The sequence below is a fragment of the Paramisgurnus dabryanus genome, chromosome 24, assembly GCF_030506205.2.
Source record: "Paramisgurnus dabryanus chromosome 24, PD_genome_1.1, whole genome shotgun sequence".
Lineage (NCBI taxonomy): Eukaryota > Metazoa > Chordata > Actinopteri > Cypriniformes > Cobitidae > Paramisgurnus > Paramisgurnus dabryanus.
Genome location: NC_133360.1, coordinates 12,881,593 through 12,894,732, shown reverse-complemented (window position 1 = coordinate 12,894,732; position 13,140 = coordinate 12,881,593). Strand labels below are relative to the sequence as shown.

The following is a 13,140-nucleotide window of genomic DNA, read 5'->3' as shown; positions in this document are numbered from 1 at the left end:
AAAGTGCTGATCATCAACATTTGCTGATTTATCATGAAGTAACCACACTTTTGGTGATAAGACCAAACATACATGTTTATGTCAGCAATGTCCAATCTGTCTCCTGGAAAATCACTGACCAACCCTAATCTGATCCAAACATATCTGCCAGAATTTTTTATCTCATAGATCTTTATTAACTGATTGAATTTAGGTGTTTTTCTGTCCTCATGTGACTGCAATGGACTGAAAAAAAACTGAAATAAGTCAAGATCTGATGAGATTTGCCACTTGCGTCATTTGCCTTGAAAGTTCATAATGTTGGACAGCCATAGAAATCAAATTTTTGTGCTGGTTTTTTACTTAATTTCTTTTTTTATTGGAAAAATAATACATTATTTCTTTCTCGCATCTTCTGTATAGTAAAAAACCTTTTCATTTATTCAGTCTGAAATGTTGAGCATGCTGCTAGTTTGGAGGTGGAAGCAAAACTTTTGTGATGTAAACAGCTCTGTTTCACAGCATTTACATTACATTTACATTGAATCATTTAGCAGACGCTTTTGTCCAAAGCGACTTACAAATCAGTTAAGCAATAGAAGCAATTATAGCAACACAAGAACAGCAATACATAAGTGCACTGGAAAAAGTCAGTAAGTCTTATATTAGGAAGTGAGGTAATGGCGGAAGAGATGGATTTTTAGCCGATCATTCCACGGTTGTGGAACAGCTCCAGAGAAGATACGCGATAATGTTTTTTCCCTTTTTTGAGATGGCACCACAAGCCGTTGCTCGGTGACAGAGCTCAGGGATCAAGAGGGTAAGTAAGGCTGTATAAGCAAGTGAATGTAAGGGGGTGCTGACCCAGTGGTGTTTTTAAAGGCCAGGAGCAGAGCTTTAAATTTCATGCGAGCTGCTATAGGGAGCCAGTCTTCAGCTCATTGAAGACTACTCTTGCTGCTGCGTTCTAAATCATCTGTAGGGGTTTGGTTTGGTTGTGCAGGCTGGAAGTCCAGCTAGTAGCACATTGCAGTTGTCCAGCCTGGACAGGACAAGAGCTTGGACTAGGACCTGCGTAGCATGCTCATTTAGGAAAGGTCTAATTTTCCTAATATTGAAGAGAATGAATCTACAGAAGCTAAGCTGATCATCAATGACCACTCCCAGGTTTCTGGCTGTCCTGGATGGCATGATGGTCGAGGAACCTAGCTGAATGGAAAGGTTTTGATGAATCTTTTGGTTCAGATGATACGACAAGCAGTTCTGTCTTCGCAAGGTGAAGCTGGAGATGGTGATCCTTCACCCAGAGTGAGATGTCCCTCAGGCATGCTGAGATGCGGGCATCATCAGGGTGGAACGACAGGTGAAGTTGAGTGTCATCCGCATAGCAGTGGTAGGAAAAGCCATGTTTTCCAATGACAGAACCCAGAGGTGTCATGTATATTGAAAAGAGCAGTGGTCCAAGCACGGAGCCTTGAGGCACCCCGATATCGAGACTTTGGAGTTCGGAGATGTCACCTCTGCAGGATACCCTGAATGATCTACCTTAGAGGTACGACTTGAACGATAGAAGCGCTGTGTCAGAGACACCCATAGCCATGAGGGTCGACAGGAGGATGTGGTGATTGACCATGTCAAAAGCAGCGGATAGATCCAGTAAGATCAGCACAGATGATTTCACGACGCAGAACACAGCTTTGGTGTAAAGACCAGAATACACACTGGGGAAAAAATCTGTAAGTTCTGTTTGTGCGTGCGTGTGTGTTGTCTATAAACAGGGATGGATTAAGACAAAAAAATCAGCCGACAATAAAAAATACAAATAGACTAAATGAAATAATTGAATGAATTCCTTATTAACTCAAATAACTAGGGCGTAATATTTAGATTATCAGGTGTTTAATTTAAGTTTAAACATGCACATGCATTATCTGAGCAAGAGCAACACCACTGTCCTGTATGTTTATAAACTTGTTGTCGCGTTTTGTGTGAGAGTGAAGGAAATCCCATTGCAATCGGTATCTGCCAGTCCAAACCTTTAAGGTTTTATCATGGAGCTGTTCAGCGCCACCTTTCCTCTTTGGTTTGTTTAACAGGCAAACTTTAGGCATCATAACATGAGATAAAGCATGCACTGATTTCAGATCAGTTTATTTACAGTTTTTCTCAGTTGCTTAAACACATTTCTTGGAACTATCCCTTACGAAAATTAACCATGGTTTTACTACAGTAAAAAAAAAAACATGATAGTAACTACAAAATAACCATGGTTTTGACGATCATGGTTTTCAAAAACCATAGTTAGACCATAGTTAGTGTAGTAAAACCATGGTTTTGCTGATAGTAATCAATACACCAAAAAACCATGGTTACTACACTTTTACCACAATAAAACCATGGTTAATGTTTGTAAGGGATGCCCCATATTCTCAAAACAGTAAACACAAATCCATAAAATCTCACCCAATTCCCCAAACATCCTGTTTTTGTGTCAAAATGAAGCTCTACACTTAAAACCATTCACTCTTACTCAGACATCACACACAAGCTTTCAAACACACACACACACAAACACACACACACACACACACACACACACACACACGCACGCACGCACGCACGCACGCACGCACGCACGCACGCACGCACATTCTGGTTTCCATGTTTTTTGGGGACATTCCATAGACGTAATGCATTTTATTCTGTACAAACTGTATATTCTATTCCCCTTACCTGCCCCATTCCCTAACCCCAACCATCACAGGAAACTGTCTGATACCTTAGATTTTCAAGAAACATCATTCTGTTTGATTTATTAGCTTGTTTCCTCATGGGGCCATCAAAATGTCCCCACAAGGTCACAGAAATACTGGTATTCCTATCTTTGTGGGGACAATTGGTCCCCCCAACGTGATAATTACCCGGCCGCACGCACGCATGCACGCACACACACACACACACACACACACACACATACACACACACACACACAACAACAACAACAACATATTACACACTGGTGCAATAAAATCAAAACAATATATCCAAAACTGCTAAGTTATATTTGAATATAGATATATCCAAAACCTTTCACATGACCAAAAAAAGACACAATGTATGCATTGGCACATTTTTATTCATTTTATTTTATTCATGCTACACAGCACAATTGTAAAAAAAATCTATAAAAAATTATTCTGCTTCAACATCTCGTCTTTGTTCTGGGTCAGACCATAGTATTCACATCACAGGCTATATTGGCAAACAGCGAGGGTAAAATCCTCTTGCATGATCCACTCCTGGCATTCATCTACTGATACGTCTATCTCTATGCATGGCAATTTGATGCATTTCTTTATTACAGTAGCATAGTCCAACAGTGTATGCACACTAAAGTTACTGTACAGAGCAGTCTTACTGTAACAGCGCATTCACACGGGGCGTAAGCGTTAACGCTTAACGGAAGGCTTGTCTGAAGCGTGGCCAACAGCCAATCACAATGGTCGCAACCTATGCTCCGGTCTTCCATAAACTTAATAGGCTGGCTTTGCCTAGGTTATTTGCATAAGGCGATCTGATTGGCTGAGGCACATGTTGCCGCTTAAAAAGTTGAGAAATGTTCAACTTTTGCAGCGAGCAACGGCACTGACGCGGCGACGATGGATCCACAATTCAGTTCGGCAACACATGACGTCACCCATTGAAAGTGAATGGAAAGCGTTAACGCTGACGCCCCGTATGAACGTACCTTTAGAGTTTCCACCTGGGAAAATGTTTGATAATTGAGCCTAGCTGTGCTGACTTGAGTGAACAGTATTGAATTCTAGTGGTTTCCATATGACCACATGGTGTAAGCACTGACAAATGTAGGGATTTGTGTGTAGAGTTTAGCAGTTCACCAAATCTGACTCATGTGTTAAAGCAGGGGAATATTGTTTATTGTTCTTTATTTATTACATTATTTTGCACATTATTTATCTTGAAAATACAGAGTCAAGGGACCAGGAAGACGAAGCTAGAAATTTAACCATGCACTGAATTCAGATCAGTTTATTTAATTTAACAGTGAAAAGTGCTGATCATAAGTGTTTGCTGATTTATCATGAAGTAACCACAATTTTGGTGATAAGATCAAACATACATGTTTATGTCAGCGATGTCCAATCTGTCTCTTGGAAAACCACTGACCAACCCTAATCTGATCCAAACATATCTGCCAGAAATGTTCAATCTCATAGATCTTTGTTAACTGATTGAATTTAGGTGTTTTTCTGTAATTATGTGACTGCAGTGGACTGAAATAAACTGAAATAAGTCGAGATCTGATGAGATTTGCCACTTGCGTAATTTGCCTTAAAAATGCAACATGTTAGACAAATTTTGTGCTGGTTTTTTACTTAATTTCTTTTTTATTGAAAAAATAATGCATGACTTTTTTTCGCATCTTCTGTATAATAAAAAACCTTGGAAGCTAAACTTTTGAAACGTAAACAGCTCTGTTTCATAGCATTTACTTTACATTTAGTCATTTAGCAGACTTAGCGACTTACAAATGAGTTAAACAATAAAAGTAATTATAGCAGCACAAGAACAGCAATACATAAGTGCACTGGAAAAAGTCTCATCAAGTCTAACAAAGTATACATAGCCATGGTTTTTTTTTTTTTTTTAATGTATAGATATAGATCAAGAAAAAGAGGGGATAAAAGACAGTAAGTCTTATATTAGGAAGTGAGGTAATGGCGGAAGAGATGGGTTTTTAGCCGATCATTCCACAGATGTGGAACAGCTCCAGAGAAGGTATGCGATAATGTTTTTTCCCTTTTTTGAGATGGCATCACAACCCGTCGCTCAGTGACAGAGTGCAGGGATCAAGAGGGTACGTAAGGCAGTATAAGCAAGTGAATGTAAGGGGGTTCTGACCCAGTGGTGGTTTTAAAGGCCAGGAGCAGAGTTTTAAATTTGATGCGAGCTGCTATAGGAAGCCAGAGTAATTTGACAAAGAGAGGAGTGACGTGCGCCCTCTTTGGTTAATTGAAGACCACTCTTGCTGCTGCGTTCTGAATCATCTGTAGGGGTTTGGTTGTGCAGGCTGGAAGTCCAGCCAGTAGTGCATTGCAGTAGTCCAGCCTGGACAATTTGTAATGCTAAAATGTGTATCTGCTGGTAGCATTAAATCAATTAAATTCTGTTAATTTTACTTTTATGGCTAATTGTGCTTGCAGTTGCTCAGTCTCATAAAATTACTGACCAATAGCTGAAGGTTTTACTAAACAAATCCCAGCACATCAGCCTGTTTAGATGCATAGATGCAAAAAGTGTCTCCTTTGTGTGGGAAAACTTGCATGTTGAGAACTAAGGTTGTTTAATTTCATTGCCTTGATGTACACTCACCTAAAGGATTATTAGGAACACCTGTTCAATTTCTCATTAATGCAATTATCTAATCAACCAATCACATGGCAGTAACTTCAATGCATTTAGGGGTGTGGTTCTGGTCAAGACAATCTCCTGAACTCCAAACTGAATGTCAGAATAGGAAAGAAAGGTGATTTAAGCAATTTTGAGCATGGCATGGTTGTTGGTGCCAGAAGGGCCGGTCTGAGGATTTCACAATCTGCTTATTTACTGGGATTTTCACGCACAACCATATCTAGGGTTTACAAAGAATGGTGTGAAAGGGGAAAAACCTCCAGTATGTGCCAGTCCTGTGGATGAAAATGCTTTGCTGATGTTAGAGGTCAGAGGAGAATGGGCCGACTGATTCAAGCTGATAGAAGAGCAACTTTGACTGAAATAACCACTCGTTACAACCGAGGTATGCAGCAAAGCATTTGTGAAGCCACAACACGCACAACCTTAAGGCGGATGGGCTACAACAGCAGAAGACCCCACCAGGTACCACTCATCTCCACTACAAATAGGAATTAAAACTGCAGCTATGGAAGGGCCCTCGCACACAAGTGCACCGCCATCCAATGGCCTTAGTAAAGCAGTGAACCAGGGGGATTTAAATTTAAGTGGGTAAATATAGGTTGATATTCAAAGGAACTTTGATGTGCCACACCTCCTGTGTGCAGCATATGATTGTAACTGATTGCTGTTATATTGATGTGTTCAGGCCAGGAACCTTGTCAAACATATGAAGTCTGTGACAGGTTGGACATTGTATGCCTGAGTTACAACAGCTTTCTCATGGTGAAACATTAAACTTTGCCAGGCCGCCACTGACACACCCTTTTATGAACATTCCAGATCTTTACAATTTATCATTGTGAAGTCCTTAAGTTCAGACCGACCAAATATGATGATGATCTGAAAAAATTTCAATGAGCAGTAAATCACAGTGTAAAACATGTCATTTCCTGCTGCAGCAGGTGGCGCTATAACTTTTACTGAATATTGCCATGTTGATGTGTTCAGGCCAAGACACTTATCAAACATATGAAGCGTGAGTCAGATTGGCATTTTAAGCCTGAGTTAGAACAACTTCCTGTTTCATTGCGAAACACAGAAATTTGGCAGGCCGCCACGGACACACCCTCCATCGAAATGTCAAGATCTCCGCAATTTAGCACTGCAAAGGCCTTTAGATGACACAGACCAAATATGATGATGATCTGATAAAATCTCTAGGAGGAGTTTGTTAAAGTACAAAGCCCAAAAATGGCAAAATTTGCACAGAAATCACAGAGAAAATTCAAAATGGCCGACTTCCTGTGGGGCTAAGAGCTTAGCTCCAAGAGACTTTTTTGTAGGTCTTGGGGTGATTAATGATCCAACCAAATTTCTTATCTGTGTGAGGGATGTTTTCTTTGCACACTTTAGGCCCCTTAGTGCCAATTGGGCATCGTTTAAATGCCACAGTCTACCTGAGCATTGTTTCTGACCATGTCCATTCCCTTATGACCACCATGTACCCATCCTCTGATGGCTACTTCCAGCAGGATAATGCACCATGTCACAAAGCTCGAATCATTTCAAATTGGTTTCTTGAACATGACAATGAGTTCACCCACAGTCACCAGATCTCAACCCAATAGAGCATCTTTGGGATGTGGTGGAAAGGGAGCTTAGTGCCCTGGATGTGCATCCCACAAATCTCCATTAACTGCAAGATGCTATCCTATCAATATGGGCCAACATTTCTAAAGAATGCTTTCAGTACCTTGTTGAATCAATGCCACATAGAATTAAGGCAGTTCTGAAGGCGAAATGGGGTCAAACACAGTATTAGTATGGTGTTCCTAATAATCCTTTAGGTGAGCGTATGTGGATTAGCAGTGCTGACTACTTTCTTCTTCAGCTGTGCGTGCTTTACTTAATGCATTTATTTAAGAAATATTTAACGTTTCTTTTTAATGTTTGGCCAATTGGTGCAAAAACCAACCACAAAATCTTATTTCAGAAGTTTCATGAGATTAAAACTGTCAAAAGAATTCAAGAGCACTTCACTAACGATTCAACAGGACCTCTAGATTAAAGTTGGGTTGTGTTACTGAAAGAGTTGTAGGTAAAAAAAAACTCTTGGATAAACTCTGGAGCTAATATAATTGTTTTATAACATTTAGTATCAGTACTTTACTGCAGTATCAGTTATTAAATAGTTTATCATTGGTTGGATAATATTGATAGTTTATGCTGTTTATCTCTAGTTATTTTAAACAGTGATATAAACTTTCACCAGAAGGTGACAGTGTTGGCCTGCTGTGAACATTTGTATTACAGCTATATCATGTACTGTACTGTAGGTTGTGGTTGCAGAAATAATTTTAATAGACTCATGAAGTGATAAAGATTTGCCTTTATTTCAATCTAGTACATTAAAATGCAAATGAAGAGCTTTCTTAAATCAAAAATGTTGTAATATCAAACATGTTGAGTTTATCCAGCTTTGCCTTCCATGGTTTGTGATGCTTTAAAGAGGTGCATTCATGATTTTATGAATCCATGGAAGGTAGTGAGAAACGTTAGTATACATTGTAAGGTAGCTTGTAAACTCATTCGTTATGTAGTAAGACACAATGCCCTGTGGGACATTTCCACAAATAAGTGGACCACCAGAGTCTCCCTGTGAATGAAATTGTGGTTGAGTTAGACAATAATTAATTAATATACAATAACAATATAATCATTAAATGTTTCCATTTAACAGAATAATCAAATGAATACCAGTGCTGGCCCGGCTTTTTCTTGAGTACATAAAGTGTGAGGTGCGTCACATTTTCCAGAGTCTAACAGAGTCAAGTTCACTTCTCTCAGGGCGCTTGATGGAGTCATCTTATCGTATTCCTCCCAGCCCCAACCCATGGCCATGCAGTTACTTGAGATTTTCTCTGTATTAGTTTTTGGCAGGGCAATGATATTCACAGTCTTGTTCAGAGTCGCTGGGGTTTTAAGCTAAATGGGAAGACATGTAAAGAAGCTTGAGTAGATGCCACATACGATTGCTCAAAAAATAATAAATTAAACATAAAAAATGCACATTAAAATTGATTTGTTGCTGCTAAAATAAATTCTGTAGACAAAGACAAACCTTAAGTAGCATGATGTCATCACCTGGCTTGTTCACAAAACCTTTATGTGGAAAGGCATTGACCTCTATACCCTCAGGTAAATGATCTGTGTCATCAACACCCAAATACACCATGAGGTGACTAAAGCAAACAAGAATAATAACTGACTGTACAAAAAAAAAGTTCAAATGTCACATGTTATGTTTTTGCGATATACACAAAAAAATAGCACTAAAAGTGGTTCACTGGCTCATAATGATAGGGGATTTAAGATTATTTCAACTATAAAAATAACTCTATGATCAGGGCCACTTTGAACCAGTACTAAATTGCAATGCACAAAAGTAAAGCGAGCCATGTCGTGTCAAGTCTATGCCTACTGTAAGTGGAAAAGCGATAAATCTCTAACTTATCAACAAATAAGGTCACTTATAGCATATCATTTTACTCACTCTTTTTTGCAGTGGGCAGCCGTCATCACGAAATCTTCTCTTACCAAAAATCCACCACATGGTGAATGTGTTTCTTTGTCACGAATGTAGACCATGTATGGGCGGCTGTGTGGATTAGACACCTTACCGTTAACGATACCATGATCCATGCCGACCCCTAAAGAGAGATTGGCAAAGTAATATGATATATGATAATAAGTCCGTTTGCATAGGAAAAGACAGATTCACTTTATTTCCTCCTATTCTAGGAATTTATTATTAAACGGTTATGAGAAACTGTCTACTGTTATTAGTGTAGTCTGATATGAAGTCATTACCTGGGGTGCAGGAGTGCAGCAGTAGCAGTGTAGTTATGAACCAAAAGATGCTCATTGTAGTCACTGTTCAGTCCAGCGATGTGTGAAGCACAGTGAAGTCGTCTTCTGATTTAAATACAGAGTCAATGGACTCATACCAGGAAGAAAAAAATAAAATTCCCAATAAGCTGAACTCAGATGTTTATCTATTATATCAGCACTTGAAAGGAGGTGCGCATCATAACCACACTTCAGTAGCATGCCCAAAATACAAGCTTGAGTATGTTTTTCTATATACAGTAAAGCGCCTAATAATTACTAAAGTTTAGATAAAGCTTTTTATGAACCTATATGCGTCAGCAGACAAACCGTAGCAGATAAACCGTAGCCATCATCCTCACATTATTGATTTTCTGAAAGATTATGTAAATATCTACTTAAAACAAAAGTTTGTTAGTGCACATTCATTTAAGGCTTATTTTAATAAATCATGTACAATTACCTGTAATATAAAATTAATTAAGCCTACACTACAGTCTAAAAAATAGTATGTGCTATATCTAGTAAATTAAATAATGGCAATAAATTACAAGCAGGTAAGTTGAAATGAACTTCTTTTTAAAACATTCTTACATAAAACAAATATGATACGCAAGTAAAAAGATACTGATCTTACTACTGGTATTAGTTTAGTGACTGCATCGCTCATTGATTGATTAATACATGTGATGACTCACAAACACGAGCACCACTCTAACTAGTGTTAACCACAGAAATCAAAAATATAACAAAAGCTCTTCTAAATCTCAAAGATGAATGAACATTAAACATTATCTGAAAAATTCAGTCAGTAATGTCTTCCTTTAGGAATTATTCAAATCTTAACAACGAAATGAGATTTCAAAAATGTTTAGTTATTATTTTATCATCATTTTAATTCAACATTTGGTTTAAAAAATACATAGTTGTATAGTTTGTTAAAGAAAGTTTGTAACTTCCATAGGAAAAACAACACTATATACAGTAAGTGAATAGTGCCCCAGATCCTTTTGGATACAAACATTATTAAATCTATCTTCCTTTGTCTTCACCAAAACAAAGTAATTTTTACAGGTTTGGAACAACTTGAGAGGGAGCAAATTTTCATTTTTGGGCAAATGATCCCTTTAAGGACATTAAACATTTAATACATTTGTAATTACTTTTACGTAAAGGCGGGGTGCATGATTTTTGAAAAACACTTTGGAAAAGAGAGCCTGGCTGAGTACCAAAACACACTTGTAGCCAATCAGCAGTAGGGGGCGTGTCTACTAACCGACATCGCTGCCTGGGTTACGTATGTGTGGGGTGAGTCTGCGTATCAAAAAAACGGTCCAGATTCTATTGGGGTAGGGGCGTATTTGTTTAGGTGATTTCAAATGTCAACATTGGCTTTCAGAAATCATGCACCCCGCCTTTAATCAAAAGTATTACTAAAGTAAAAAAGTATTTTTTATGTAATTACGTATGAAATGAAACATAATATCACATGCAGTAAAAACAGTCGAAATTTTTACAAGGCATGGATTCAGCAAAGTGCCTTATATACCAGGGGTGTCCAAATTTGGTCCTGAAGGGCGACTGTCCTGCAGAATTTAGCTCCAACACACCAGCCTGGAACTTTCTGGCAATCCTGAAGACCTTGGATCAGGTGTGTTTAATTACAGTTGGATTAAAATTTTTCTGGACAGTGACCCTTTAGGAACTTTGTTTGACACCGCGTTTGTTGTCTTCTCTTTATACAGTCAATTGTATAAACTTTCACCACAAGGTGACAGTGCTGATCTGTTGTAGCTTGAACATACTGTATTTAATACAAATATAGGACCATAGGTCAGCGATGTCCAAACTCAATCCTGGAGGGCCACTGTCCTGGGGTGCGTTTCTCAAAAGCATGTCAACCTGTTAGCAACTTACTTGGTTGGCAATGGGAAATCGCATTAGTTAGCACTTAGTTAGCAACGATGATTTTGGAAAACGCACAGTTTAGCTCCAACTTGCCTCAGCACACCTGTTTTAAAGTTTCTAGTCTGATTAGTAAGACTTTCATTAAATAGTTCAGGTGTGTGACAATAAATTGGAGTTGGAAGACACTGGCATTCAAGGAGCAAGACTAAACGAAAATAATTTTAATAGACTTGTGTAATGATAAAGGTTTGCTTTTATTTCAATTAGGTACATAAAAATGCAGAAGAACTTAAATCAGACATGCTTTCATATTAAAATGTTGAGTTGATCCAGCTTTGCCTTCCATGGTTTATGTTGCTTTAAAAAGGTCCTCTCATGGTTTCATGAATCCATTGAAGGTAGTGAGAGATTTTAGTATACATCGTTGTAGACTCAATCTCATTGTAGTAAGACACAATGCCGTGTGGGACATTTCCACAAATAAGTGGACCGCCAGAGTCTCCCTATAAGAGAAATTGTGGTTTAGTTAGCCATAAATATACTATTAAAATACATTAATAATTGTATCATTAAATATTTTAACATAATTGAAAGCTTATGAAATACCCGGTATGGCCCGGCTTTTCCCAGAGTGCATAAAAGGTCAGGTGTGGCACAGTTTGGAAGAAGAGTCAGGTTTACTTCTCTCAGGACATTTGATGGAGACACGCGAGTGTATGTTTCCCAGCCCCAACCCATGGCCATGCAGTTTTTGGGGATCTCCTCTCCCTTAGTTTTTGGCAGGCCAATGATTTTCACATTCCTGTTCAAAGTTGCTCTTGTTTTAAGCTAAATAGAAAGATGTAATGTTTTTGCTTGAGTAGATGTCCCATATGATTGTTAAAAAATGTATGCACATACAAAATGCATATTAGACAAAGACAAACCTTTAGTAGCATGATGTCTTCATCACCTTTCTTGTTCACAAAATCTGGATGTGGAATGGCTAAGACTGGTATACCCTCAGGTAAACGGTTCGTGTCATCAACACCCAAATACACCATGAGATGTCTAAAGCAAACAAAATAAACTAAATGTTAAAAGACTACTATTTCAACCCTAAGATTTACACAATAATGTGACAATACTTTGGTTGCATCGTGTACAAATATACATTAATTTTATTAGCGTACATTAAATGTTTGTTAGATGTCCAAATGCATTTGTTATAAAGTTAATTTATAATGACCTTGTTCACTTCATAGAAAAGTTTTAGTTTTCAATTTAGCAGCTATGCTTTTATAGTTCGTTATAGTGAAATATAAGAAGCAAAGTTCGTGTTTTGATGTCACTGATAGTAAATTATTTTACTCACTTTCTGTTACAGTGGGCGGCAGTTAACACAAAATCTTCTCTTATCAAAAATCCACCACATGGTGTTTTTGTTTGTGAGTCACGAATGTAGACCATGTATGGGTGGCTGTGTGGAACGGACACCTTACCGCCAACGATACCATGATCCATGCCGACACCTAAAGAGAGAATGTGAATGCATATACATATAATATTAAAATATGATAATAAATCCATTTGCATGGTGAAAAATAGATTGTAAGAAACTATTTAAACAGTTATGACAACTCTACAGTTATTAATGTAGTCTGATATGAAGTCATTACCTGGGGTGCAGGAGTGCAGCAGTAGCAGTGTAGTTATAAACCAAAAGATGCTCATTGTAGTCACTGTTCAGTCAAGTGATGTGTGAAGCGCAGTGAAGTCATCTTCTGCTTTAAATACTGGGTCAGGGGACTCATACCAGGAAGAAAAAAACTAGAAATGTCCCCCTACGTGATCAGTTTATCTAATTTAACATCACTTAAACAGGAACTTCTTAATAGAAAGTGCTGGTCATCAGCTTTTATCGTTGCTGTTTTATTGTCATTGTTGTTGATCAAGTAACCACATTTTGAT

At 38.1% G+C, this 13,140-nt stretch overlaps 1 protein-coding gene and 1 pseudogene across 1 annotated transcript in view; both read right to left on the bottom strand.

Annotated features, from left to right (window-relative positions):
- LOC135728102 (granzyme G-like) overlaps positions 1-9,319 on the bottom strand; it is a 37,930-nt gene extending 28,611 nt beyond the window's left edge. Inside the window, exon 1 of the mRNA XM_073813548.1 lies at positions 9,265-9,319. Within this exon, the coding sequence (XP_073669649.1) occupies positions 9,265-9,319 (55 nt within the window). The remainder of the gene's footprint in view (positions 1-9,264) is intronic.
- Positions 9,320-11,420: 2,101 nt separating this feature from the next.
- On the bottom strand, positions 11,421-12,978 carry LOC135728117 (granzyme B(G,H)-like; annotated as a pseudogene).
- Positions 12,979-13,140: the final 162 nt, after the last annotated feature.